General features: G+C 39.0%; 1 protein-coding gene across 1 annotated transcript in view; it reads left to right on the plus strand.

Annotated features, from left to right (window-relative positions):
- Positions 1 to 24,900, plus strand: part of LOC137991720 (adhesion G protein-coupled receptor B1-like) — a 58,716-nt gene extending 33,816 nt beyond the window's left edge. Inside the window, exons 11-29 of the mRNA XM_068836755.1 lie at positions 510 to 713; positions 1,451 to 1,519; positions 1,680 to 1,791; positions 4,202 to 4,363; positions 5,193 to 5,250; positions 5,690 to 5,828; positions 7,188 to 7,231; positions 7,736 to 7,865; positions 8,391 to 8,497; positions 9,918 to 10,020; positions 11,911 to 12,061; positions 12,433 to 12,502; positions 13,287 to 13,353; positions 15,443 to 15,528; positions 16,488 to 16,614; positions 20,089 to 20,130; positions 20,425 to 20,505; positions 22,943 to 23,047; positions 24,296 to 24,900. Coding sequence (XP_068692856.1) covers positions 510 to 713; positions 1,451 to 1,519; positions 1,680 to 1,791; positions 4,202 to 4,363; positions 5,193 to 5,250; positions 5,690 to 5,828; positions 7,188 to 7,231; positions 7,736 to 7,865; positions 8,391 to 8,497; positions 9,918 to 10,020; positions 11,911 to 12,061; positions 12,433 to 12,502; positions 13,287 to 13,353; positions 15,443 to 15,528; positions 16,488 to 16,614; positions 20,089 to 20,130; positions 20,425 to 20,505; positions 22,943 to 23,005 — 1,815 coding nt within the window. The 3' untranslated portion in view covers positions 23,006 to 23,047; positions 24,296 to 24,900. The remainder of the gene's footprint in view (positions 1 to 509; positions 714 to 1,450; positions 1,520 to 1,679; positions 1,792 to 4,201; positions 4,364 to 5,192; positions 5,251 to 5,689; positions 5,829 to 7,187; positions 7,232 to 7,735; positions 7,866 to 8,390; positions 8,498 to 9,917; positions 10,021 to 11,910; positions 12,062 to 12,432; positions 12,503 to 13,286; positions 13,354 to 15,442; positions 15,529 to 16,487; positions 16,615 to 20,088; positions 20,131 to 20,424; positions 20,506 to 22,942; positions 23,048 to 24,295) is intronic.
- Positions 24,901 to 25,854: the final 954 nt, after the last annotated feature.

Genomic DNA, 25,854 nt, shown 5'->3' on the forward strand with positions numbered 1-25,854 from the left:
TTACTAAAAGATGTCGTTTGCTAAGCCAACAAGAAAATGATAGTATCGACATCCAATTGGCTACAATTGCCTAAAGTATTGAAGAAGCAAAAAATTGCCAAAGTCGAAGGCACAATTGGTCGGTGTAGTTCATCAAGGAACAAAAAACTTGCCTTTTCTCTTTCAACGATGAATCGAATGGACAGAGGAATTCACAGGACAAGAGAATGCTCTTAAAACGGGTTCTTACTTCCATATAAAAAATATTGACGTGATGATATGTTGTCTCCAAATGTCTGTGACAACGTGTTTGTGCGGTTGTAGCTTACACAAGATGTTATTTGATTGATTTTTTTAGAATATTTTTTGTAAGACCCTGCTTTGAAATGTTAGCTTAATTGAAGAAGGTTCTAATGTAAAGAGGGTCTAAAAGGAAAATCTTAGCATGACACTGAGGTTCTGTGACTCTCAGTAATTGTAAGAAAATTTTAACTGTATAGCTCTTGATACAGTGTCTCAATTTTTGCTAGATCAACAAGCTGTTCAACTTATCCTTGCCATCAAGCGACCAAATAACCAATGTGATTTCTGAGTTATCTGTTCTCACTACACCGAAACGATACGATGCGATGATGGCTGGAGATATCAAAATATCAACTCAGATACTCCGCGAGGTTGTTGAATATAACAAGAAGTTTGCAAACGGCAGTGAAACTAATCAAAGAAACATTGAAGTAAGTTAGAACTTTTTTTACTTTAATGAGGCTTTATTTAATAATTATTGACCAGTCAGGCAATCCCGTATGAGCTCTTCTCGATAGCATAAAATTGAATGTAATGTCGAGATTATGCCTTACTCTGTTTACTCATAAACAAAGCTTACGACGTGAGTAGTATATAAATTGCAGAGGGGGGGGGGGGGGGGGCGGTGAAAGAGGCGGATCGATCCGCATCCTTAGTGGCTCACGTTAAACCCTAACCGGGGTCAAGGTAGGAGAATTAACTGGTTAGGGTCTGTATCGTTGGGGCGTTATTGTAACAAGCAGGCCAGATGACGCTTAATTAATATCCTTTAATAGACCGAACAGGAAGCTACAGGAAACTAGCTTAGGGAGAAGAAGTGTCATATAATATTATTGCCTGGGCACTTAGATATCACGAGGATAAAGGGCTAATTCCACACTAAATGACGATCTACATGATCCTGCCCATCGCAGAACCCTTCCCCCCTCCCCCCTCCTCTTGTATACTACTGGTATGCGGTACCTCCCTGAAGATTGGTTGGCCCGGCAAGCTTAGAATACCTGGGATTGGTGGACGGGGAGAGTTTAGCCTTTTTGCACAAACTATCCGGCGTATGCCAGACGAGAAGCCCTTGAAATGCAAATTTCCTTCAACCCCTTTCGTTGTAATTTTTCCTTCTATTCGCTTATTGTATCAATTTATACTTCTGTGCGTTTACTTTTCTCAGGGCTTTCTTCAGATTGTTAGCAATCTCCTTACTTTAAACAACCTGGAAGATTTTTCACAGCTTCAAAAGGTGAGTGATCATTACTTAATTTATTACTTTTATTTCTGTCGTCAACGAAATATCTCGCGCCTTTTTACGACCTGATCATCCTTTTTTGTTGCGAACAAATCCCTACTTATAAGAACTACGTATTTATGGACTGACCATGATGAATTGTCTCTCTGTTTAGAGTGATAGAACCGCAACTGGTTTGGCTCGGATAGCAGAAGACTTTGGACTTCAAGTAGCTAATGGTCAGAGTAACTCAAAGGAGCCGTTTTATCTGGTGAAGGAAAACATAGGTGAGTAACAACTTGTGCCTGTCTTTCGGGTGGCGTAAACATGTCTCTGTCTTTAAACTTTAATGCGACATATTTCGGTAAACATGATCCATTTTCAGATTTTGTGTTCGACTGGAAATCTGGAGATTTAGATTTTAAGATTTAAATGCGGATTTCCGAGTTGAACACACCCAAATTATCTCTTTGCCTAGGTGAACATGTACAATTACAAAAGACTAAAATTTCAATGAATAAAGTCTGCTCTCCTCGGATGCCTTATTTAAGTCTTGTTAGAACTTTTATTATTACTGTTATTATTAGTATTATTATTATCATGGTTAGTGCGCTCGACTCCTGATCGAGTGGTCCGGGTTCGGGGCCTGGCCAGGGACATTGTGTTGTGTTCTTGGGCAAGACACTTTACTCTCACTACGGTGCCTCTCTTCATCCAGGTGTATAAATGGGTACTGGTGTAATGCTGGGGGTAACCCTGCGGTGGACTAGCATCCCATCCAGGGGGGAGTATAAATACCCCTAGTCGCTTCATGCTACGGGAACCGGAGATGAGCGCCGGCCTGATGGGCTTTCTGGCTCGTAAGCAGTGACTTTCACTTTACCTTTATTATGGTTTAGGAAGGTTGCTCAATTGGCGTAACTCACAACCGCGATTCTCTCTTCCGTCAATAGAAAAAAATAACAACAAACAATCGTATCAGTTCTGTCACCAGAAAAAGGTTAAATCATCGGACGATTTGTTTGAGCCCAGGCTTCAGGCTTAACTGTGACGGGCACTTCCTCTTAGAATTCAAATTACATAAATGAAGTTGAAATACACGAAATTTCATTTATTCCCTATGACGGGATATAATACGAACTTGCAAGTCATCAACTCACTGATGGCTCTTTAGCTCAGATGGTAAAATCAACCAAGTCTCTCCCTCAATTGAAGGATTATTCTTCATTGTCACTTTCTTCCAAATGAAGTATTATCATTCATTTTGGACACTGAAAGCTTGATAGGGATCATGGGAAAATGAACATATTTCTTTTAAAAGCGGAACCCTAATGTCGGGACTCGCAGGACTCGAACCTGGGAACATGTAATTAATAACCCCTTCACTTAACCACTAGACTACCACGTCACTAACTACGAGGATGCCATTTTTTATTAATGTCAATAATTTTTTCTTCCAAAAGTGCCTCTGTAAACGTGTATTAACACCCGCTAAGAAGCAAGCTTACACAATGAAAAATGTCGGTTACCGAACTTCAAGAGGAAGCTAACCATTTTAAAATCAAGCTTTAGACTTAACCATTATTCAGGAATGATTTTATATATATACAAATTAATTTTGGTAAATAATCGGCACATTTTCAGTCAGGTGATCGTTAGTGGTTAAGTGGATAAAAACAGTTCCTTCGAAGAGGGTGCTCCGGGTTCAAATCCTGTCCAGGGGCTGCTTTTACTTTTTTCTTTTTATTTGCTACCACAAGTCCTGGGACAGAGTGGTCAAAATGGAGGATAATACTTCATTTAAGGCAAAGTGACAATGAAGGATAATCTTTCATTTGAGGAAGAGATCGTGTTGGCAGAATAGATGCAGCGCTGTCGCGTGGTCATGGGTTCGAGTCCTGTTCAAGCCTTCTTTCACAATAGGGGCCCGTTTCTCGAAAGTCCCGGAACTATTCGGGCGTGTTTCGGGTGACATAAAACGCCTTGTATCTTGAAAAGGGAAACGTTTCAAGTCATGAAACTTTGTGATAGTTTACTCTGATAACGAAAACATGTTAACAGATCAGTTTTTCAGGATAAGTGGATCGTAGTTTTTCAAATTGCTTTTCGGGCCCGAAAAGTTTACGGGACGTTCGAGAAACGGGCCAGTTTCTCTACTGGAGTCCGTAACGTTTTGGACCCGAAAAGCCATTTACGAAACTGAATTCCGCTTGTTTTCATAAGCTGGTCTTTTAGCACGTTTTCAAGTTAACACGAAGCAAAATGATTTGAAGTTTGTTGACTTAAAATCTCTCCGTTCTTAAGAAATCTTAAGATATGGAGGAAATTGTGACACGCGAAAACGGCCCAAAAAGTTTCGGGACTTTCGGGACAATCTTAAAGTCTCGTGACCTGAAACTTTTTCTTTCTGAAGATGCAAAGCGTTTTATGTCAACCGAATTACGCTCGAAAAGTTTCGGCATTTTTAAGAAACGCGTTCTCCCCCCACCTCTTTCACCGACGGAACAAACACGGCTCTCGCAACGCCTGGCCCATTTGAAAAGCGACAGTACGTTTCAAACAGACTTAAAAAGTCTCGGGTACAGCACTAATCATGTTGCTTATAACTCGATCTTGAACACCAGGGAGCATTTCATCTGTTACCTCGATGTTGTTCTGAGTTGCTTAACAAATCATTATCCCATTTCTTTTTATTAGCAATGGAAGCAAAACGTGTTCCTAAAGACATTAAAGGCCCAGTAACATTCCCTAATTATTCCGATGGTCCTCTTTCAACGCCAGTGTGGACGAACGATGGAAAGCAGTCCATCACCTTACCAAACTCCTTATTCAAGATGATTGAAAATCAATTTACAAACGGTAATAATATATTTTATGTACTTATTCTATATTGACACCTTAATGGTTAAGAAGACTGAAACCTTCTTTATGCAAAACACTAGTCTTATTTAAGTTTCCAAAAGGAAAAAAATGTGGGGTTTTTAAGGAGCGGGGTCACTTAAGACACTAATCATCCTTTTCGGTATTTCTTTTGCTCGTTCTCGTTCCCTCGCCTGCACTATCTGAGAGCCTGGAACAGGCTACTTTTTTGGAGGGTGACGATTTTTAATATAAACTCTGAATTTGCACTGCCCTCTCTAGGCCTGGTAAATGCTAACGCTAAAACGAAGACGGCAGCTAGGAGGACGTCAATCCAAAATACAAGTTCACATGCACCATTTTTGTTATAAGAAATATTGTCCCAAGTTGTTACGAATTCAAAATGTGCCTTGATTGGCTGCAAATCACGCAGAATGGGAGTTAAAATGTGGAGAAAGCATCGAAAACCGGCAGCTCTGCGTAATCATGTTATCCACCGGACTTCAAATTCAGTCATTTCCCGTTGTTCTTTCGTGGAGGGTGGAAAGGTACTTGAAATGTACTTGCGCAGCGGGGTGAGCTTTTGGTTTCCCCCGCGGCATTCGCGTTGCTGTCGAGGTGGTTATTAGTATTTGAATGTCGTTGTCTTTTCGGTAATATATTTTTCCATACTTTGTTCTTAGGTGAATCTTTCATCTCCCCTAAGAACGCCTGCCGTGGACCCTGCCAAATTCCGGGAAGATTATTTTCCTCCATTTTGCCCCATTTGTTCTTGTTAGCTTTTCAGAGGAAAAAAAGGGAAAAACGTGTTTTGTTTTTATTTTTTCAGGGACGAAATTGGCAAGCTTTCTGTTCAGAACATTAACTTCTTTTTTACAACAAGAGAGGTAAGCTACAAAGCGACATTACTCCTCCAGTGAGCAAACAAATCAGTGCCCCAGCTGCAGTATCCGCTTTATTGGGAGGCTTTTTTTCATTGCCCTCTCGATCTTACATTTATTTGCTCACTGGAAAACAGATGAGAAGATAACTTAGGTTTGATTGCTTCAGTATACTTCGCGGAAAAAAACAACGACTTAACGGCTAATTTGTCTAGTGCACAGATTTATGATTTTTAGTGCGTTTCGCCCAATCAAACATCAGGGACCTGAGTACCAATAAGAGATTAATTATGACTACAAAGTGGATCTGAAAATTGCTACTTGTCCTGTGATCTCGCACTTGAAGTGAATCTTCTACCTGGCTGTTTAATCTTCTCAAATATTTAGCCCCAGTTCTCAAGAAACCCTACCTGATGCAATTATATATATATATTCATTTCCTCAGCACGGATGATGGAAACATTGGCGATCATTATCGAGTGGTGTCGGGTATTATTTCCAGCTGTGTGCAACCACCTCCCGGAAAATTAGCTGACCCAGTTGTGATCGAGTTCAGCGGTATTGAGGAACTTCTTGAATCCATGGTAATCGATTAAATTCTTCGTATAAATAAGAAAAAAGTGGTCTTATTGGTAAATTACGCTATGCTATTTTATAAGCGAGCCCTTGCCTGAAGCCAGGTCTCCCTCAACCTACCAAACTTTTTGTGTAAGTTGCCACAACGACATGTTAGGAGCTAAAATTTATGACTGGAACTAAAATCATGGCTTCATATGAAGCGTGGATAGTATCAAATCAATGAATGACAGGGCTCGATCTAGGGCTTGCGCTTTCCTGGACAATTTGTATCGGGTATGTCCAGCACTTGCCAAAGCCCCCTTAAAATTATGGCTGCAAATGCTCACATAGCCTCATGGACCATAAGCTTCTTTAAGATATCATTACCAAGATGGCCTCATTTGCTGGTGAGAACAGGACAGACCACAAAACCGGGATCTTCGAGGCCTACTCTTGCCAAGCTGGCGTGAGGTATGGGCCTGTTCTTCAAAAAAGACGCCACAAACTGATTTGCATTGGAAAAATTCTTTCAAAACTGGAATGTAAGACAGTTAGTGACGTCATTTCGGGAATAGACCCAGGCCTCTCACTATCTGGGCAGTGGGATAAGCGACTGCCAATTTTGTAAAGTTTACGCAACTCGAGCTCGTGTAGCCTTTTAGAGCCGAGATAGCAAGCAGTTGATGTAAAATACATCTTTTGTAGGGCTGAAATTTTACTTTTCCGGAATAAAGAATTTTGAATTCAAGGGCACGCAAATAATTTTTTGGACAATGGTTGATAGATGGAGTCTATGGATGATTTTTTATTCCTTGTTCGAAAATTTAAGATATCTTCTTTTAGTATCACCCAACTAGTTGACTAATGCAAATCCTGCATTTTGATTGGCTACGCTACTAGAGGACTATTAGTAATAGTCCTCGAGTAGCGAAAAGCGTGACGCTTTCTTTCGTTTTATTCCCAAATAAATATTTCTTCAACTTTCATTTGCTAACTTTATTATTGCCTTTTCTGTCCGACTAGTTTGGTGATACTAAAACAATTAGACCCTTCGCCCTCAAGGGCCACGGGCCAATAGCCCATTCGGCTTCGCCTCATGGGCTATTGACCCGTAGCCCTTGCAGGTTACGGGTCTAATTGTTAAATAGAAGCCTGAAACATACCTAGCATTAATAATTGCGGTAAGTGAGAAGAAAGTTATTTTCTTGTTTCGTTTTATTTATTATCTGTTCTTTCGTGGCAAACAAAAACGCGCAGTTCGAACGTGTACTGCTAATTAGCTCATCTCGTGGAGCAATATACCGGTATTGCAAAGGCAGGTGTGGTAGCAGAGAATGCAAGGATCACTGATTCTTCCCGATTGATTTCATCTGTTTCTCTCGCAGGGTACAGAAAGCTCTTTGAAATGCGTTTACTGGGATTATACCGTGTGAGTAGAAGTGAACTGGATGTATCATTAAGGAGCTTTAGCACGAAAAACAACATTACATGAATACTTCCGTAAATATTCCAAGTTCAAGTGTTCGGCATGTAAAATGTTAACCAACTTTACAGGACTGGCGGGTGCGTCTTTCAAGGGAAAATTGCAAATGTATCGTTAAGTGCTGACGTTCTCATAACCTTATCTCGCTAGGCAGCGTCATAAAAAACAAAAACAAAATTGATTTGACTTGATTTACAGTCTCCTTAATTAGTAGAGCACGAAGTCTATACATTTAGTTATTAAACAGTCGAAAATTGGAACATTTTGAAGAACTATCAGGCCAAACCATCGAAATGATTCTCCACGGGAGAGCTACAACTCGTTTGATGAGTACCAGAGATTTTGTGTCTGCGTGTGTGGGGTAACCACAAGAAATAGATGCGCAGAAAGTTCTCTTCCGCCTAGGCTATTTCAAGCTCGTCTAATAACAGAATGGCTTTTAATTCTCAGAAACTCTGTGGGTGGTGGTTGGTCCACTAAAGGCTGTCGACGTTCAAGATATGTTAATGAAACTGTTACGTGCGAGTGCGATCACTTGACAAACTTTGCAGTTTTGTTGGACACTTCTGGCATATCCTCTGTAAGTAAGCATGGCTTGCAAAGTGCAGTTAAAAGCCTAACTTTTTGGGTCTTTTGCGCAATTCACTCTATTTTGGACATGTAAGAAAACACTTCTCGAATTTTGAATCAACTGAACTAGAAAACTCAGTGTGTCGAAGTTTACCACTCTTCCACAAAAAGATGAAGCTGATAAAAGAACTTCAATAAATTCGGAAGTTTTTATTATGAAACATCCTCCGTTCGAAGCAACAACGGTATATATGACACATCCTAAATGCTTCGGGGATCCAAGAAATGCATATTAATTTCTCAATAGCAGATACGACAAAGGACTCTGGGTAATCAGCGCTTGGCAGTTTTCCTTACTCGCGCACCAAATTCGTTCCCATGGCTTTTTCGCAGCCAAAAAGCCCTGGGAACGTGGTTCACACACACAGAGCCCCTTTCGGTCTTCGTGCGTGCTAACTTTCTAATTCTCTCTCGGTGTCCGAATTTCATCTTGTTATTACTGTTATTGACGATAGTTTTTCATTTTTTACTCTAGCAACACCCTGGACACAGTGAAACGCTGAATTATATCACACTTGTAGGATGTTCGATGTCGCTTTTCGGAATTTTCATTACCCTCATGGTTCACTATCTTTTCTGGAGGTTAGCACCATTAGAATGTCTCTATGAATATGCGTTATTGTCAAAGGAGGGAGGGGTCCCTGTCATAGCTGAGAAAAACCGGGGATAGCAATTTCGTGGTTTTCTAGTCCCTAGAAAATCCAACTTCAAATTAATTTTTTTCATGCACTCTTTGCAATATTTACTGACTAGCAATATATAGCTTATATAAAAAATGAAAGTGAAAAAAAAACCATAGCATCGCCAAAGAAGATCTTGAGTGTGCGCAGTCTTCAATCCATCAAACAATCAATCAATCAATCAATCAATCACTTTATTAACGTTTCAAAGCATTTAGCGTACCAGAAGTAGTATACTGACCGATGACACCTCTAGAGTACACAATACTAGCCATTGCGTTTTATGCAACAGTTCAAAGTTGGCGCAGTGGTGAGAGCACTCGCCTCCCACCAATGTGGCCCAGGTTCGATTCCCGGACTCGATGCAACAAATGGATTGGGTTTGTGTTCGCTCTCTTCTTCTTCTTCTTCTTCTTCTTCTTCTTGTTCTTCTTCTTCTTCTTCTTCTTGTTCTTCTTCTTGTTCTTGTTCTTCTTCTTGTTATTGTTCTTCTTCTTGTTCTTCTTCTTGTTCTTCTTCTTGTTCTTGTTCTTGTTCTTCTTCTTCTTCTTCTTGTTCTTCTTCTTCTTATTATTATTATTATTATTTTAATTACAAGTTCACAATGCTTTCAAAGACGAAGTCCTTATTCATTTATGATTGCATTGATACGGTTGCTCGTTATCTGATCAATTATAATAGCCAACGTGTTATTAAGAAATACGGATTTGTCATATGACCTCTAATAGTTAATGAAGTTGGAAAACGGAACAATGGAAAACCCGTAAGGCGGAATGACTTTTATGAATATTCGTCAACTAATTTCTAGTATGCAGAACGTCACCCCGCGTGCAGAACCTCCCTAAAACTCACCATTGGGCGAGCAAGAGAGCCTCTGCAGAAATCGTGTCAAGTCTTTTAAGTCGCCGCAGCCCAAGTTTCTGGGCTAGTCACTCCGTTCAAAACGGTTGAGGCATCGCGCGCATTATAATTTTGACAAGGCTAAGGCCATCAGCTTGGCATGGGTTTGAAACTGTCTCCAGGTAACGGTTTGCGCATACTCAATAAGACTTAACAGGATTTCTGCAGAGTCCTTTCTCTCTCGTCGAGTTAAGAAAGGCTCCTTCTGGGAGGGTGGCAGAAGGTACTCATTCTAAACAAGCATTTAAATTCTTTGAAATAGTTTTGTTCAAATTCTAAGTTGTCGAATGTCTGGGAGGCCTTTTTCCAAACAAACATTCCTTTGAATACTGAAAAGGCAACCAAAGCTAAGTTTGCACAAAAGTTGAGAGAATATCTAGTTTGGAATCACTTATGCAAAGGAATATGTTATCTTTTCCTAGAAATTTGAAGTCTCCGAAGACAACGATACACGTCAACTTTTGTTTTGCTTTGCTGGCTGCCAATATTTTTCTCCTGATTGGCTCACGTGCAAGGGAAATTAAGGTAAACGACGTAACCACGCAAGCATAAGCAAGGCGCTCAAACTCAATAACCTTATTCCAAAATGGCCGTCAATGCAGTATTCGTTTGTTTGCTTGTAAATAGTATCAATATTCAGCTTGACAGCGAGGTAGAGAGGACAAAAACAACAGAAACAAACACGTTGGAATGAATGTTACAATTATGACATTGTGACAATTATTTTATGTCATCCACTTTTCTTTGTTTTTGTTCTCTAAGCTTCTCTTTCAAGATGAATTTTAAAGCATGGAAAATGGCCTATTGCCTCTTGTTGCCTCGTTCTTTTAATTGAAATTTAAAAGGATATTTAATCTTGAACGAGGCAACAAGTTCTAATTTGCAAAAAAAAAAAAAAAAGAAGAATACTAAAGGTGTATAGAGTCTTTATCGTTAGTACTTCTTTTTAAGACAAAAGTCGACGATAATTAACTTTTTTTTCTGTATTTTTCTTTTTCACTTAACAAATTCGAATTATAGACAAACATTAAAGAATAAAGTCAAACGTAATGGCTTTAATAATGCACGTGAAAAAATTTCAGCGCGTTGATTGGCTGAAAGTACGTCAATTAATCCCAAACGGAAGTGCAGTAAAGTGAAATTAATGCAATAAAGGTAAAATTTTTGCATCGATAGCCAATAAAATGCGAGCCCTGGCATAATATGACCTAGAAATAAATTGTTTTTCAAGTTTCATCCAGTTCCGTGACCTCTTACAGCATTTTGAATTTCCGAATAGTCACCTTCATGATACCACGATACAAAGCTATTTGGTTGGAAAAAAAAATGTCTATCTCTATGAATATCAGCAGTTTGAGCCTTTCAAGTACATTAGGAAATGTGTTCATACACATGTATTTTATCTTTCATCGTAAAGTGAACTCCAGATGTTTTCGTTGATTACCGGCCGCCATACTGGTAGACCACATGGTGTCTCCATACAAAACTACAAAATTGCGTGAAATGCTTCGACTAATAACTCAGAAACGATGTACCGCACATACCCGAGAATTGGAGAGGTGGTTACAAGACCTGTTTCCTACAATATTCCAAGTTCTTGAGCTTTTTCATTGAACGATTTCGGATTTATTCTTTTGTTGTTGCATGGCGGTAAAACTATCTATAGAGCGTTTTCACTGACGTGACCAGCAGCCATATTGGATTACTGAAAGAAAAGAAAGTATTTCCATAAAAATAGAGTTCAATTTCCGGAGGTTAGTTTGGTAAACCATCGCAGCTGCTATTTCTTTGTTTTGGAACAGCAACATGGCTGCGGTGACGTTTGAGGGTTTGCGCATATTTCACCAAATTCCTTGTGCCTTTGACAACAACCCCATGCGTTCCGAAGAAAAATGTGTTCTTCTCCCGATAATTCGTTCGCTTCAGGACAGGAGAGGAAAGGAAAGGAACTTTATTTAAGTGTCAAGTCGTTCTGGCGCTGGAGTACTAATCGGGGACACTGTAAACCGAAATTAACAATCAACTTAAATCAAGTCAAATTTTGGTTTTTGCTCACTCACTGCGGCAGCATTTAACATCTGCGGTGTTATACTTAACGCGTGTGGGTTCGAAGCCCTTTGACTAAGCCACCTGGATATTTCAGGTTCTATAAGAGCCAATAGCTTAAATTTTCCAGATCGATAAGCGCGAGGATAACTTTCCTTTTAGTGAATAGTTTTGCTCAGATATCGTTCGATTGTGTTCCGGCCGCGTACATCTTTATGTGGTTCATAAAATTGAAGAAGCCACCAACTTTCCTCAACTCAAAAGTAAAAAACTTTCGGGAAGCACTTTTCGTTTAAATGCGTGCGATCCCATTCACTCATTTATTTGCCTTAAACCGATGTTTTCGCCTGTTTGATTTTCTGTACATAGGTGCTTTGCACTGTGATCTCCATCTTTCTTCACTACCTTTTCTTGAGCGCCGTATTTTGGATGCTTGCTGAAGGCTTACAGATATACCACGCCATAGTACAAGTTTTTAGCGGAGAGTGGCGGTGGAAATGTTTCTACATTCTTGGTTGGGGTAAGTTTGATTTGCATGATGATTTAAAGCCAGGTAGTTTACTCACCGATAAAAAGAATCGTTAAAATAATTCAGGGTAGATAAAATGAATTATTCGGACAAAGAGAATATATCCTTCATCGCTAAAATGGCCTAAATTTTCCGACTACTTGATTCTAATAGCTGATTATCAGCTATCTGAAAAATAAGAGCTGTTTGAGCCCTGTTACATCATCTTTCCAAGGGGTTCCATAATATAGCAGTGTGATCACGTGTTCAAATTTCATTTATCTGATTGGTTGCATTGTAAATCTTCTCTGACAACTCTAAGAAAGTTTTTCCCGACAATGTTCCTGTTAATGTCGTTTAATAATACATTGTGTTTTTTGCAGCTGGGCCCTTAGTTATTGTGGTTCCATGCTTGTGTATCACAAGAACAGAGGGATATGGAGAGGATAAAACGTAAGAGAATTAAGTTTTTAAAAATAAGCGAATAACGGGGCTGCGTCACGTTCATCATGATATAGAATTCCTTTATTCATTAATTTAAAATTATGCTTTTACCACTATTGCTTGTATTCTCACGATCTGATTGGCTTATCTGCCGTTGTCTATAAGAGTCTCGCGTCAACTTTTCCTTGTTGTAATAGCCAATCAGAAGCACTCGTTTTGAAAAATAAACCAATCAGATTGCTAGGAAGTTATAGACAACGCTTGCTCTTCTTTTGTGTCATGATCTTGCACGCGCATTGAAATAAACATTTTCTTCGACGTTGAATATTGTGGTAAAAAAAATTGAATAAGTCCACAACATTTTAACCACTGTGTTGACGAATACTGTTGTCGATAAGAGTACTGACAACGCTGAACCGCATTCGATTTGTTAATTTCATCACAAGAAAAATGAGTTGGACAAAAAAAACATTATCCGGGCAGAATCTTCAGGCCGACTTCAAGATTACCCAAATACAATCAGTTGAATGTCTTTGGCTTTGCTGTATTTCTCTGATATTGTTCTACACTTTTTAGTGGTTACTGCAATGCCCCATTGTATTTTTTTGGCAGGCATTTTGCTCGTCATGAAAATTTCATATAACAGCGTAACATAACAAAATTTACGTTAATAGTGCGTGCTAGTACATAACAATTTATTATTTAGCCATCTTGATGATTTCAGTTGAAGAAAGATTGTCATTTGTTGCTCTTCTTTGTCGCCATTAATGTTTTCTTTCCTTCTTATTCGCAGATGCTGGTTATCATTTCATTCTGGTCTCATCTGGGCGTTTATTGGACCTTCTCTCACAGTCTTATTGGTAGGTTTATGCAAGATGGTCATGATTAAAGACATAAGTGACCCTTATCATCAGGCGCCAAACCTGAGGATATCACGTGACCACGGTCTTGCAGTCACGTTTACAGTTTGCAAATTTTCGTCCCAAGAGTCCGCTTTTCTTTTGGTCAGCAGCAAGAACACGGACTCTGGCCGCAGCCAAGAATACGCGCGGTCGCGGTAATGGTTTAATGTGATAACCGTTGACGACCGGTATTGTTTCAAATTTTCTTACAAAAAGTGGTCTTATTCGTACATTAGTGGACAAGGCCTTCAAAATCAACAACTCTTGGAGCGGCTTTCACACCGACATCAAGAGAAAATGAGGGGACAGAGACGGAGACTCAAGGCGTTGGCCGGGATATGTTATGTCCACGAAAGTTATTTTTAGACGAGCGGAAGTCTTTGTTCTAGCGAAAGTCTGTCTTCTGAGACGTCCGCATGCAGTCTTACCTCGCTCTCAGGTTCTTAGTGAAAAGAGAAAATGATGGCGCACGTGGAAGGCTGATGAATATTTATTTTCTTTCAAACATCGGACCGAGGTTGGCCTGCATGCGGACGTCTCAGAAGACTTCCGCTCGTCTAAAAATAACTTTCGTGGACATGACATATCCCAAGGGCTGGACCGGGAGCCTCCTTCTCTGTCCCCTCATTTTCTCTTGCCGACATCCAACAATTAACATCTATTCTTATGAAAAATTGTTTCCCCTGTAACATTATACAAAGAGTAGTTAATCAATACCTTTATAAGGTCCACAACACCTCAGTTGATGCATCCAGGCAGGATGCAAATTACCTTGTATTGGACCCTTTTCCCTTTTAGCGCAACGTAAAATCAAATTTATCGTCATGAAATATTGTAAGGATTTAGACATTAGGTTAGCCTTCACTTCCTATAAGTTAAGTAACATGTTTAGAGTGAAGGATTCGATTCCCAATGCGCTCCGTTCCCAGGTGGTTTACAAATTTACATGTGCAGGATGTCGTACATGTTATGTTGGTGAAACCACTAGACATTTTGGCACCAGGGTTAGTGAGCACTTGTTCTCGGATCTATGAACATCTTCAGGTTTCTGAGTCGTGTAAGAATCTATGATCTTTCAATTGTTTTTCCATCTTAGACTCGTCTCTTACTAATTTCCAAGTTAAGATCAAAGAAGCCCTTCATAAACATCCTTCAACTGAAGATGGATACTGAGTATCCGAAATATGTCTTGCAAATTTAAAAGTTGTGTCGTTTTTTTTAAATGTTTGACATCAATCTTACTGCTACGAAAATTTGGTAATTTATTTATTTATACTCCGACGTACCGACTGACCCAAAATAAGGAAACGCATTCGACGGTAAAAAAAAATTGACGTCTTAACTTGAGTGCATCTCCATGCCAGACCTGCGAGGATCCCCTCCTCACTTTCCTCGCGTGGTCTTTGCGTTCCCACGTTTCCATATTCTTCGTGCTGGATTTCCCATTTCCCATCCCTTGCAAACGCTTTCCATTCAGTAGGAGGCAGGGGGTGCAGGGATGGCGCAGTGGTGAGAGCACTCAGTCGCTTCCCACAAAAGTGGCCCGGGTTCGATTCCCAGACTCGGTGTCATATGTGGGTTGAGTTTGTTGGCTCTCTACTCTGCACCGAGAGATTTTTCTCCGGGAACTCCGGTTTTCCCTGTCCTCAAAAACCAACATTTTGACTTCCTTTGCGTTAATTTGTTGATTCCAGTTTACAGTCTCCCCAATTATAATTAGTGCTCCCAGAAGTACATGACCTGAAGCGTGTAACTTGCAACTCGTTTCCTTGAAACAAAGCTGGGGATTTTTTGGACACCAATTTTATGCCCAAATATGGACAGAAATAAGATCGAGGCTGCACGCGCAAGAAATTGCACTAGCTACGTTATATCCAAATAAGTAAATTTTAAACTCTAAAAACCCCAGCTCTGAACCAAACTTAAACGCTTCTAGGTCATGAGCTTCTGGTGCTCCAGCACTAGAACAATAACACTTAATGTTCCTTTCCTTTTTTTGTCGTGGTTTCTGTGTTCTTGTAATAATAGCGAAACCGTGAAATTGCAGATTAACGCCGTCATATTTGTTTGGGTAATACGAGCTATGTTGACAAGTCACAAAATGACGAGTGCCTCACACAAAGAAAAGATCAAGTAAGTATGGACCATTCATAAGCTCGGTGTAAAAATGAAGTGTATTTGCTTTGTTTTGCAAGGATTTGCAGTAGGAAAGACTACAAAGGATGAGAAGAAGTGTAAGTACCGGCGTGGAAAAACTTTGCAGGGACTTTGCAAAATAATAAATAAATAAAGTGATTAGTTTGTAAGAACCGCGACCGTGTGAACTGATGGGAGAGTGGAACAAGAAAATTTGGCTTTATCACTGTTGATAAACGTCAAATGTTTTTACCACAGTGAAAAAGATTGACGGATGACGTTTCGAGCGTTAGCCACTCGTCAGAGCGATTGGTGAACTGTGGTTTGAGTTTAATATAGTAAGTGGTGGAGTTATGCCATTGTCTTTGGTGCAAGAGACATGACAACGACAAAACACGAATAAAAAATAATTTGTCGAATTGGTGAACTGTGGTATGAGTTTTATATAGTAAGTGGTGGAGTTATGCCATTGTCTTTGGTGCAAGAGACACGATAACAACAAAACACGAATAAAAAATAATTTGTCAAATGTATAAGCGCAAATTGATTCCATGAGTGTGCCGATTTAAAAAATGAACGGAAAGACCACAAATGAAAGTTGAAATGGCGCGCAATGGCTTTTGGTACATATTTATGATATTTTTTTCAACATCGCAAAGATGTTCGCGGAAGCAGTCGGCCAGTTTTCTGTCTGTTTCGCCTATGCAAATCATTTTGCCTAATGTACACGTTTCTCTCGGCGTCTCTCAAATCATGATCTATGGAAAGCCTCTTCTAACGGAAATGTTTGACAAATTTATTCCTTTTACAATTGATTATGATATGCCTGTCAGCGATTTCGACCTAGCTGTCGAGGGGACAAGAAGAAGAGAGATCATGAGATCGAAGTTGTTCAGCTTATTTTTATGGCGTGTTGACCAACTCACATTATTAGTGTATCGCTTTCTTTCTCATAGGCGCGGAATCAAATCTTCTATTATACTTTTTCCATTGCTTGGTTTGACGTGGGTGTTTGGAGTCCTCGGCTTTGATCAGCATACAGTGGCTTTTCTTTATTTGTTTGCAATCTTCAACTCGCTTCAGGTTTGTTTGTTATGAATAGCATGCACCGGATTTATTCTAACTTATAAGGCACTTGTCACTGAAAAGTGAACGTTAACTAAAAATTTGAACCTTTTATAATAACATAAGTAGCTGATTAATGCCAAAACAATTAATGTGACAAATAATAGTAAATACAACGCAAATCAAATCAAATGTTGGTTTTTGAGGAGAGAGGAAACCGGAGTACCCGGAGAAAACCTCTCGGTGCAGAGTAGAGAACCAACAAACTCAACCCACACATGACGCCGAGTCTGGGAATTGGCCATTTCCGAGTTCATGTCTGCCTCTTCTTCAAAGCGAGTCTATGTGCGAAGTTTTTGTGATGGTAATTAGTTCTACTTAACATATGAATGAAAACTAATTTTCATAACAAAAACTTCGCACTTAGACTCGCTTTGAAAAGGAGGCAGACACGAACTCGGAAATGGCCTATTGAACCCAATCCACATTGGTGAGAGGCGAGTGCTTTCACCACTACGGCATCCCTGCACCCCACCGATATCAAAATCCTGACAGTCCCAACAACTAGCCCTCTAATGACTACCTCGGACATTTGAGAAAGACTGAGCTTGTCATATAAAATGTTCAAATTTGTAGTTAACGGTCATTTCTGAGAATGTATGTCGATGCACACGAAACATCAAGTAAGTAATTTTAAACTATGCGCTTGTTCATAATGGTTGTTACCGCTGTTTGCGTCTTTATTTTGATTTGCATCCTATTTCCAACAATAAGGCAAGGGTAAAGGTTAGCGTTATTTTTAGCTAATAATAACAATAAGGATAATAATAATAATAATAATAATAATAATAATAATAATAATAATAATAATAATAATAATAATAAAGTGGAGCTATGATCTTCGCAGTTATGAGCGCAATTTTTGCAATTGCGCTCATAACTGCGAAGATCATACGGTTAGGTTTAATAATAATAATAATAATAATAATAATAATAATAATCAAGTGAAGCTATGATCTTCGCAGTTATGAGCGCAACTTTTGCAATTTCCCTCATAACTGCGAGGATCATAGCTTCACTTGATTTCATATCCGTAGTTCATATATGATTCATTTCATAAACCATTTCATCAATAATGATAATAATAATAATAATAATAATAATAATAATTAAAATTTAATAACTTTATTAACAAATTCAAACAAAAATCTTAAATTTTACAATAATAATCATACAATAATAAATCATTTAATATGCACTATTAAAAAAAATGCCATTACATATGTATCTTTCTCTTTGGTCTTTGCATACTAATTAATAAAAATCTATAAAAAAAAAAACTAAAAAAAAAAGGAACGAGGGGAAAAAGATTTCGTACTATACTAGACCAGCTAGTAAGCAGAGTTATATACAATACATCGATTAAGAAAGTCCGGCAAGTCCTCTTTCAATTTCAAAATCAGTCTCATTCCAGAGATATTAGCATTTTCACTTTCTTCAACTTGAAATCGCATATTTTGATATTTGGGGTAGTGACATCTCTAATATCGACATCATAATTCATCCCCGCTGTGCTCACATCCCCTCCACTGTTGTTAACTTTTTCTAGCCGCGAAGCTTGGTCCCGAAGAATTTGGCTCTTCAATTGAAGATAGCCGTATAGTCCCAATCCGTCCCAAAGCTCTTTCATGATCTCTATGTAGCCTCTTCTCTTTCCATTTTCATTACAGGGGGGATTATCCGATGACAAAAGCTCCTTAGCTTTTCTCTTACAGTCCACAAGACCTTTATTCATCTTCACAGTCCATTTCACCTTCGGCCTTCGCGCTTGACTTGACATCATTTTCTTTTTTGTGTTTGTGGCTTAGCGCTTCTTCATTCTTTCATCGTTTTGACCAGTTCTCTCGAGATCTTCCAAATGGTCTTCCAAATTTCCTTTGTCCCTCTTTAAGTATTCTAGCTCAGAACTAGCAGTTTCCGTATGCTTTTAGACAAGTTTACATGGGCAAGTTCACATGATAATGATGACATGAGTTCATGAATTCATGAGTTCATAATAATAATAATAATAATAATAATAATAATAATAATAATAATAATAATAATAATAATAATAATAACAATAATAATAATAATAATAATAATAATAAATTGGGGTAAATGCAGCAGTTTATTCTTTCTTGAGGAGAAGCATTTGGGGGACACACTTTGGGACGTTACACTCTTTTTTTTTTTTTTTCAGTAAGAACGTCTAATTTTGGAGCTGAGGCTGAAAGTTCTTTTAATATAATATACTAGTTTTGCGATGCGAGGATAAAGACGTTCTTAAGATGTTTCTATCAGACTTTTTTCACGTGATGACTTTGATGGTGTTGAAGTAGTTTTGCAACGATTATAAATAAGAACTGCTCATTATTACAAACTGAGATGTCTAACATGCAATAAGAAAATCATTGTTATGTTATACAAAATATGCCCTTAAGTATTTGGGTTAATTTAGATTTATTTAAAATACAATGAACAAAATAAAAACGTTCACAACCGACTCTCAGCCTGAGGGATGTTCTTCATACGTTGTTAAAACTTTGGTTAATCGCAGCCTTAACGTTCTTATAAAAAATTTAAAATAGAGAGTAAGGTGAGGCCCGTTTTAAACGTCGCATTTCACACGTGACGTGCCGAATCTAATGCAAATGAGAAATATCTATTGTTTTCCCTCATTTGCATTAGATTTGGCACATGTGAAATGAGACGTTTAAAACGGGCCTAATTGTCTGTATTCCGTTGAAGACTGGGGAAAAGTGCAAGGGGACACTTTGTTACGGTCATTAAAATTCGCGTGCATCTAATTAATAGTGCATAATGTGTGTAATACCTTGTGGTCAGACAGACGTAGACAAATCACAAACACATTTCTTGCCTTTTCGCTTACTTCTAAACGTCGCAATTTGATCCAAAGTTTCTACAAATTTTTTTCCTCAGTTTTGGCTTTATTCAGAGAAAAATTTCGCTTTCCGGCGAAAACGTTTTTAGCTTCGCAACGCTTAGCGCAGTCATTTACCATATAAGGTCAAACTAAGGTGTATGAGGTGATAATCGAGATTGAATGAACCAATCAGAGCACGCGAAATGCATTATCCGAGGTTGAGAATTTAATGATTACCTTTATTTTAGGCTTTCACCCTCGCTGTTTAGGGAATGAAATCCAATTGAGAAGCACGCAACCCGACGACTCGGCTGCTAGTGAAATGAAATACACATTTTTTAAATCTATTATCATAAACCTCAAGATCATTCCTTTATATGAACAGCATTTGATATTGCTGATGTTTAATGTGAATTTCTGTATGCAAAATTCCAGATTGTAGCTCAAAAGATAATTAAGCAGTCGTGAACTGGAGCCGAATTCTTGCTAATATTTTGACTACGTTTTTCGCTATGTAGCCTACGAGTTTACTTTTATGGCTTATGCGGCTCCATTATTTTTTATAGGGTTTCTTCGTTTTTATTTTCCACTGCGTCTTGGATCAACAGGTTTGTGATGCATTGCCTTGAAAACGCTTTTAACAGTCAAGCTGTATTCAGTCATCACGTGCAAGTTTTACATATAATTAACCAGGTTTTTGCCCCCGGTTTCCTCGCATGGCCCTCTACTTGATTAACCATGAAGTTCAGCAAAGTCACGTAGTTTCGGTAAGCCTTGGTGCGTCCGACGAAAAAGAACGCCTCCAAATCTTGTTGAAGTCCTGTGTACCCAACAGAAACGAGTACTTTGATTTCGTTCATGAAAAGAGCCATTTCCATTTAATCTGCAATAATTTAATTCAGGTTCGGGCTGCAATAGGAACGTGGTGGGACAAGCGTCGTCGGACAGTTTATCGGAGCTCAAAAGTGGATACCACTCTGAAGGTGAATTTTAAGTTTGACGTTTCTACTAATATAAATTCTCAATTGACCCTGGACAGTTGGTTTGTGATTTTCCCGAGATATCATTGCTGTAGTTATAAATTAGTGCCACATTTTCAGCCTATATTATTGAAGACACTGAGGAAGAGGACGGCAACCGGAAATGGCGTTTTCGCATTCTTGGGCGAGTGCTTCGACAAAATTCTTTTATAAAATAATTAGGATAGTACGCGCACTCTCATTGGTCAATAGCTGTGTTTAGATGAGTGTATGTAAACACGGCAGTGACATCTCACGAATTTTGATTGGTTATGTATTGTCAGACGCGCGTTGTGATTGGTTGGTAGGAAATATGACCGTGTGTCAAGAAAATCTGTTGCAATCAAAAAGTGAAAAAACATCATTTTCCTTCATTTGTTGAATTATCTTTGAGAAATATTTTATAAAAGCAATATAAAACTTTTTCCTGTGTTTGCATAGCCTGATATAAACACGAGAGGGGTTGGGAGAATTCGCGACAGTTATGCAATCCCTCGACTTCGTCTCGGGTTTGCATAACTGTTTCAAATTCTCCCAACCCCTCTCGTGTTTATATCAGGCTATGCAAACACGGAAAACGTGTTCGATTGCTTAAATGCAAAAGAGTAACGACGTCAAGGCTTTCTCTTATAACGCTTCTGACGGCTCAGCGGTGGCTACATGTCTTTGGACTGGGTTATGCATTATACTCACACCTTAACCTGCGATCCAGCGTACTTTTCTTGAGACAGGGCGCTAAAAAAGTAAGTCGTCTGCCGCCCATCTGTCAAGAGTGATGTTATCATGTGTCATGCTATAAATGTGAGCCAATCAGATTTTACCGGAAATTACCTGCACGCTGCGATTCAAGTAAAGACGCTACAAAAAAAAAATAGCACTCTGGCTTTGATGTCTGCAATCAAAACTATTTCTGCAAATCCTTAGCTGCTTGACAGTTGGTGCGGTTTCTCTGTTAAACCATCAAGGAAGAAAGAATTTCGAGATAAAATGGCAGAAAAAGCCCGAACTCTTCATGTTATCATCAGGCGCAATCAACAGTACAATAAACCGGCTTTATTTAAACTCGAATATTTGAGATGCCAATACAAGATGCTATAAAAATAGATATGAGGACAATGGACTTTGAGCAGCTACTCAGCTATCATTTTGTTAGAAGTGTGTTTAGATTGTTCAGCGATTCCGTAAACAGTGTCGAATTTCTCTGTCAAGCTCGGCTGATTCCCCGAATGTGGCAGCCCTAAAGTTCTATTCGGTTCTTTTTGGATTCGCAACTTGTTGCTTCCGAATATATTCCAACGGACTTGCCACAACTATAAACGTTTTCGAGTTGGTGGAAGAAGAGCGATGCATTTTCTTCTAGAATGTTCGGGCCTGTATTAATAACACTATTGCCAAACCCCGTAGGAAGTACAACTGTAATGTCTTCTTTTACTCAAACCATTCTCCGGATGCATTCTCTCCGCTCTTCCTTTAAAGGTTTTTGAGAAAAAATCTGAAGTCGAAGCAACAGCAGCTGTAAACAGAGCCTAAACATCACTCGTGTTCAAATCCTTCTCGGCGGCCATAATTTCATCAGCTGTTAACCGATTTACAAGAAGTACGATTTGCAATTCTGTAACCAATCGGAGCGAGGCTCCAAGAGCTCTCTTGTTTTTCGGCCAATCAGAGTAAAGTCCAGATTCTGGACTACGGGCAGACGACTCGTTAAGAAATTGTATCAGGCGTACCTTTTCGCACCACGTCTAAGGAAAAGTACGCCTGTTCGCAGGTTTCTCACACCTCAGTGTACTCACTGTCTTTCATATATAAATGATCTCAAGAGTCCATTACCCAAGATTATAAGAGTCAGGTTTGTTCCCATCAGCGTCAGAAAAGTGTATATTTTTAGACCAAGTTTTGCGGGAAAATCCACCATCTAATGTGGCTAGCCGCGCGAGCAGGCTTTCTGTCTGTCTCAGTCCCTGGGAGAGCCTTGCAAGAACGTAGCTTGAACGCGTTCTGGATTGTGCGAATTGCGCTGCCCTGACGTGGGAATAGATATTTTTCTTGTTCGAAAAGAAGGAAATGCAGGCTTCAAATGACAGCTCTAAAAAACTATATAATGAGGCGATAACTGAATTCGGTCTTTGGCCGAGGCTTATTCCACTTTCCAAGACTCACTGCTTTCACTTTCCTCTGAATATGATCACAAAACCGAATCCAACGAGTGATTTCTAAATAGTATTGGTTGATGTAATTATTTCCGGTTCTTGTGTCTGGCAGTAGTAATTTCTTCGACTTTGTTGCTATGACGGCACTCAGTGAAAGTTACTAAGTCAGTTTAGCAAGGAAGTGTTGTTGCTGCCTAGACATATCGGAATTGAAACTGTGTCGTATAATGATTTTTCTTCATTTTCTACAGACCAAGCAAATAAACAGTTTGGTCATTGACAAGTTACCGTGCTCCAGGTTGAAGACTGTGTAATTTGACCGAGTGGGACACTGGACCCAGTTCAGCTCTGTAAAGGTCAGCGAAAGCCTAACAATGCTAATCCATGCAGTTTATTTAACAATTAGACCCATAGCCCTTGCGGGCTACGGGTCAATAGGCCATGAGGAGAAGCCGAATGGCTATTGAAACGTGGCCCTTGAGGGCGAAGGGAGTCTAATTGTTTTAATATCACCCAACTAGTCGGGCCAGAAAAGGCAATGATAAAGTTAGCAAATGCAAGTTGAAAATATATTTATTTGGGAATAAAACGAAAGAAAACGTGACGCTTTTCGCTCCTCGAGGACTATTACTAATGGTCCTCTAGTAGCGTAGCCAATCAAAATGCAGCATTTGCATTAGTCCACTAGTTGGGTGAGACTTATTTCGATTAGTCATCGCCAAGGTTCACTTCCTTCAGGCAACGAATCGCGGCACCTATTTAGTGAGTTATTTCTAGCAAGTGGTCTAGGTTGAAACCGGTTTTAATTAGACTGGTCTCCAACTGGACTGTCTGATCCGTTTTGGTGCATGGACAAACAGCCTAAAATAATATATTTAGTTTGCATGGGATAACACACTCTAAACGTATCACCATGGGCGGTAACTGAAAACAGTCTGAATCTTTGATCGATTTAGAAGTTCCTTTATCATAAGTCAAGTCATAGCTTATTATTATTAGTAATTCTTGGGATTGTATATTTTATATATTCTAACATCAAGCCGTAGTATATCTTAAGATGTTTTTGTATACATATATAACTGAAACTTATGCCATGCTTGTATTTTTTCCAGGATTATTTTACAAATATTTATACTTACATACTTATAATATTTATTTTGTATACTTTCCTTTGCTGCACGCAATTCGGTCTTTGGCTGCAAAGTGTAATGGTTTATCTATCTATCCTTTACGCAACGATTTCATTAATCTATAAATCACTATTTAAGAACGTTCCAGATTTAATCAGTCTGTTTATTCTTGGAAGACTGACGAGATACTTACTCTAAGAACTTTCCGAGTCGAACTATATAAGCAGTACACTGTCGGCCTTTGTATTCCTGCTTTGTAATCCCCAGGGCTTAACCAAATACTGAAAGATTTTCATCAAATACAAAAGAAGTCGACGTGGCTGGTAGAGTTCTATTCTTACAAATGAAGGAAGGGTGCAAGGTGTCTGCATCCTCAATCATGATTCAACATGGCTTATTCTCTCTCACTCCGATTATATCTTAAACTCGATCTAATCGTTTTTTCAATGTTTTCTTTGTGCTCATTTGTTACAGGGTGTGGCAGTCATGGAGAAAAGATAAAACAGATAGGGCTTAATAATTTAAAAACAAATTTGTTCAGAGGATGCTGCAAAACACAAAGACAAGGATATGATATTAATTAAAAAATAAAAAGAGTACATAGTAATGTATTTTTATCTAATATAGCCTGTTAATCTAGCCGTGTTATAATAAATGAGTATTTCAAATTGATAAATTGAAACAATGTAAATATTTAAGGCTCAACTGAACCCTCCCCTCCGGTCCCGGCGTTCTATACTTAATCTTTCAAGCTACAATATTTGAATAGTGTCATTTTGGATAGGGTGTTAATCGAAAGAATGTGGATTAATTAGAATTGGTCCCCTGCGGTAATTCTGTATCACCCCGCGAAATCTACTGAGTAGTTAGCTCTGCACACGTCATTTATTCGTTTGTTCATTCGTTCATTCGTTCGGGTATACTGCAAGTTCAATCTGAAACTATTGCAGGATCGTGTACTCACGCACGATCATTTCTTCAAAACCCTCGATTTCACTCCATTATCAAGAACTGATCGCACTCCACTTGTACTTTGTCAGACACTTGCTGTAGGAGATTTAAGTTTTGATGTTGACGACTGCTCGGCTGGCCTCTACGCTAAGAATACAGACAATTGACATCACAAAGTGTCCCCTAAATAAGCCAGTTTCGTATTCTCACGGCTTGACTGGATCTAGCATGAAATGGAGGCTAATGCGGGGAAAATAATTTGCATGTGAAAAGATTCCCCAGCATTAGCCTCCATTTCATGCTCGATCCAATCCAACCCGTTAGAATACGAAACTGGCCTATTCCGGTCCTCAAGTAAAGAAAAACAGCTGCATTTACAACAAACTGAACTGAAATAACGCTAACACCAACACTGTCACCTTATTCTTGAAAACAGGAAGCATGTGCTTAGACTTTAAGGGATACTTCGTGAACTTGCATTTCTGGTCATAAGTAAAGCATTGGCTGTTTGGTATGTCGATTTTTGCAATGCTTAATATTCTGCATGCAAAGTTTGATTGTTGCCGTTTTCTTTTAAATAAATTCTGATACTGGAGAAGAATTAGTGATTCTATTTTATTTGTGAGTGCGTATCCGTAATCCCCCACTACAGGATTTTTGTATTTTCGGCCGCTCCGTAGCATTCGAATTAAGACGTAGTTTTCCAGGTTTTCATGCTTGGATAGATTCCATATAGCGCATGCATATGTCCTTCTCCCGTCTTTGTCCAAGCGCAAGGCGAGATGCTCTCCTCTGGACTTTTTCAAGTGCTAGAATATCTTTGAAGGACACCAAATCGGAGCCAAATATTCGAGGATAGGGGGCACTAAGGACTTATACAGGATGGAGATTTAGCTTCCAGATTTGAGAACCCAAGCTACAACAAGTTGCAAAAATAGTGGAGACACTTCACCTTCTTGGGGCGTTATTAATTTCCCTATTATCTCTCACACTGCAGCCCCCCTCCCCCCCTTATCAGTGTTGCTAGCGAGACAAAAAAATGTTGGCAACTTAAGCAGTCAACATTGAAAGGGGGAGAGGGG

The sequence above is a fragment of the Montipora foliosa genome, chromosome 2 (genome assembly GCF_036669935.1).
Source record: "Montipora foliosa isolate CH-2021 chromosome 2, ASM3666993v2, whole genome shotgun sequence".
NCBI lineage: Eukaryota > Metazoa > Cnidaria > Anthozoa > Scleractinia > Acroporidae > Montipora > Montipora foliosa.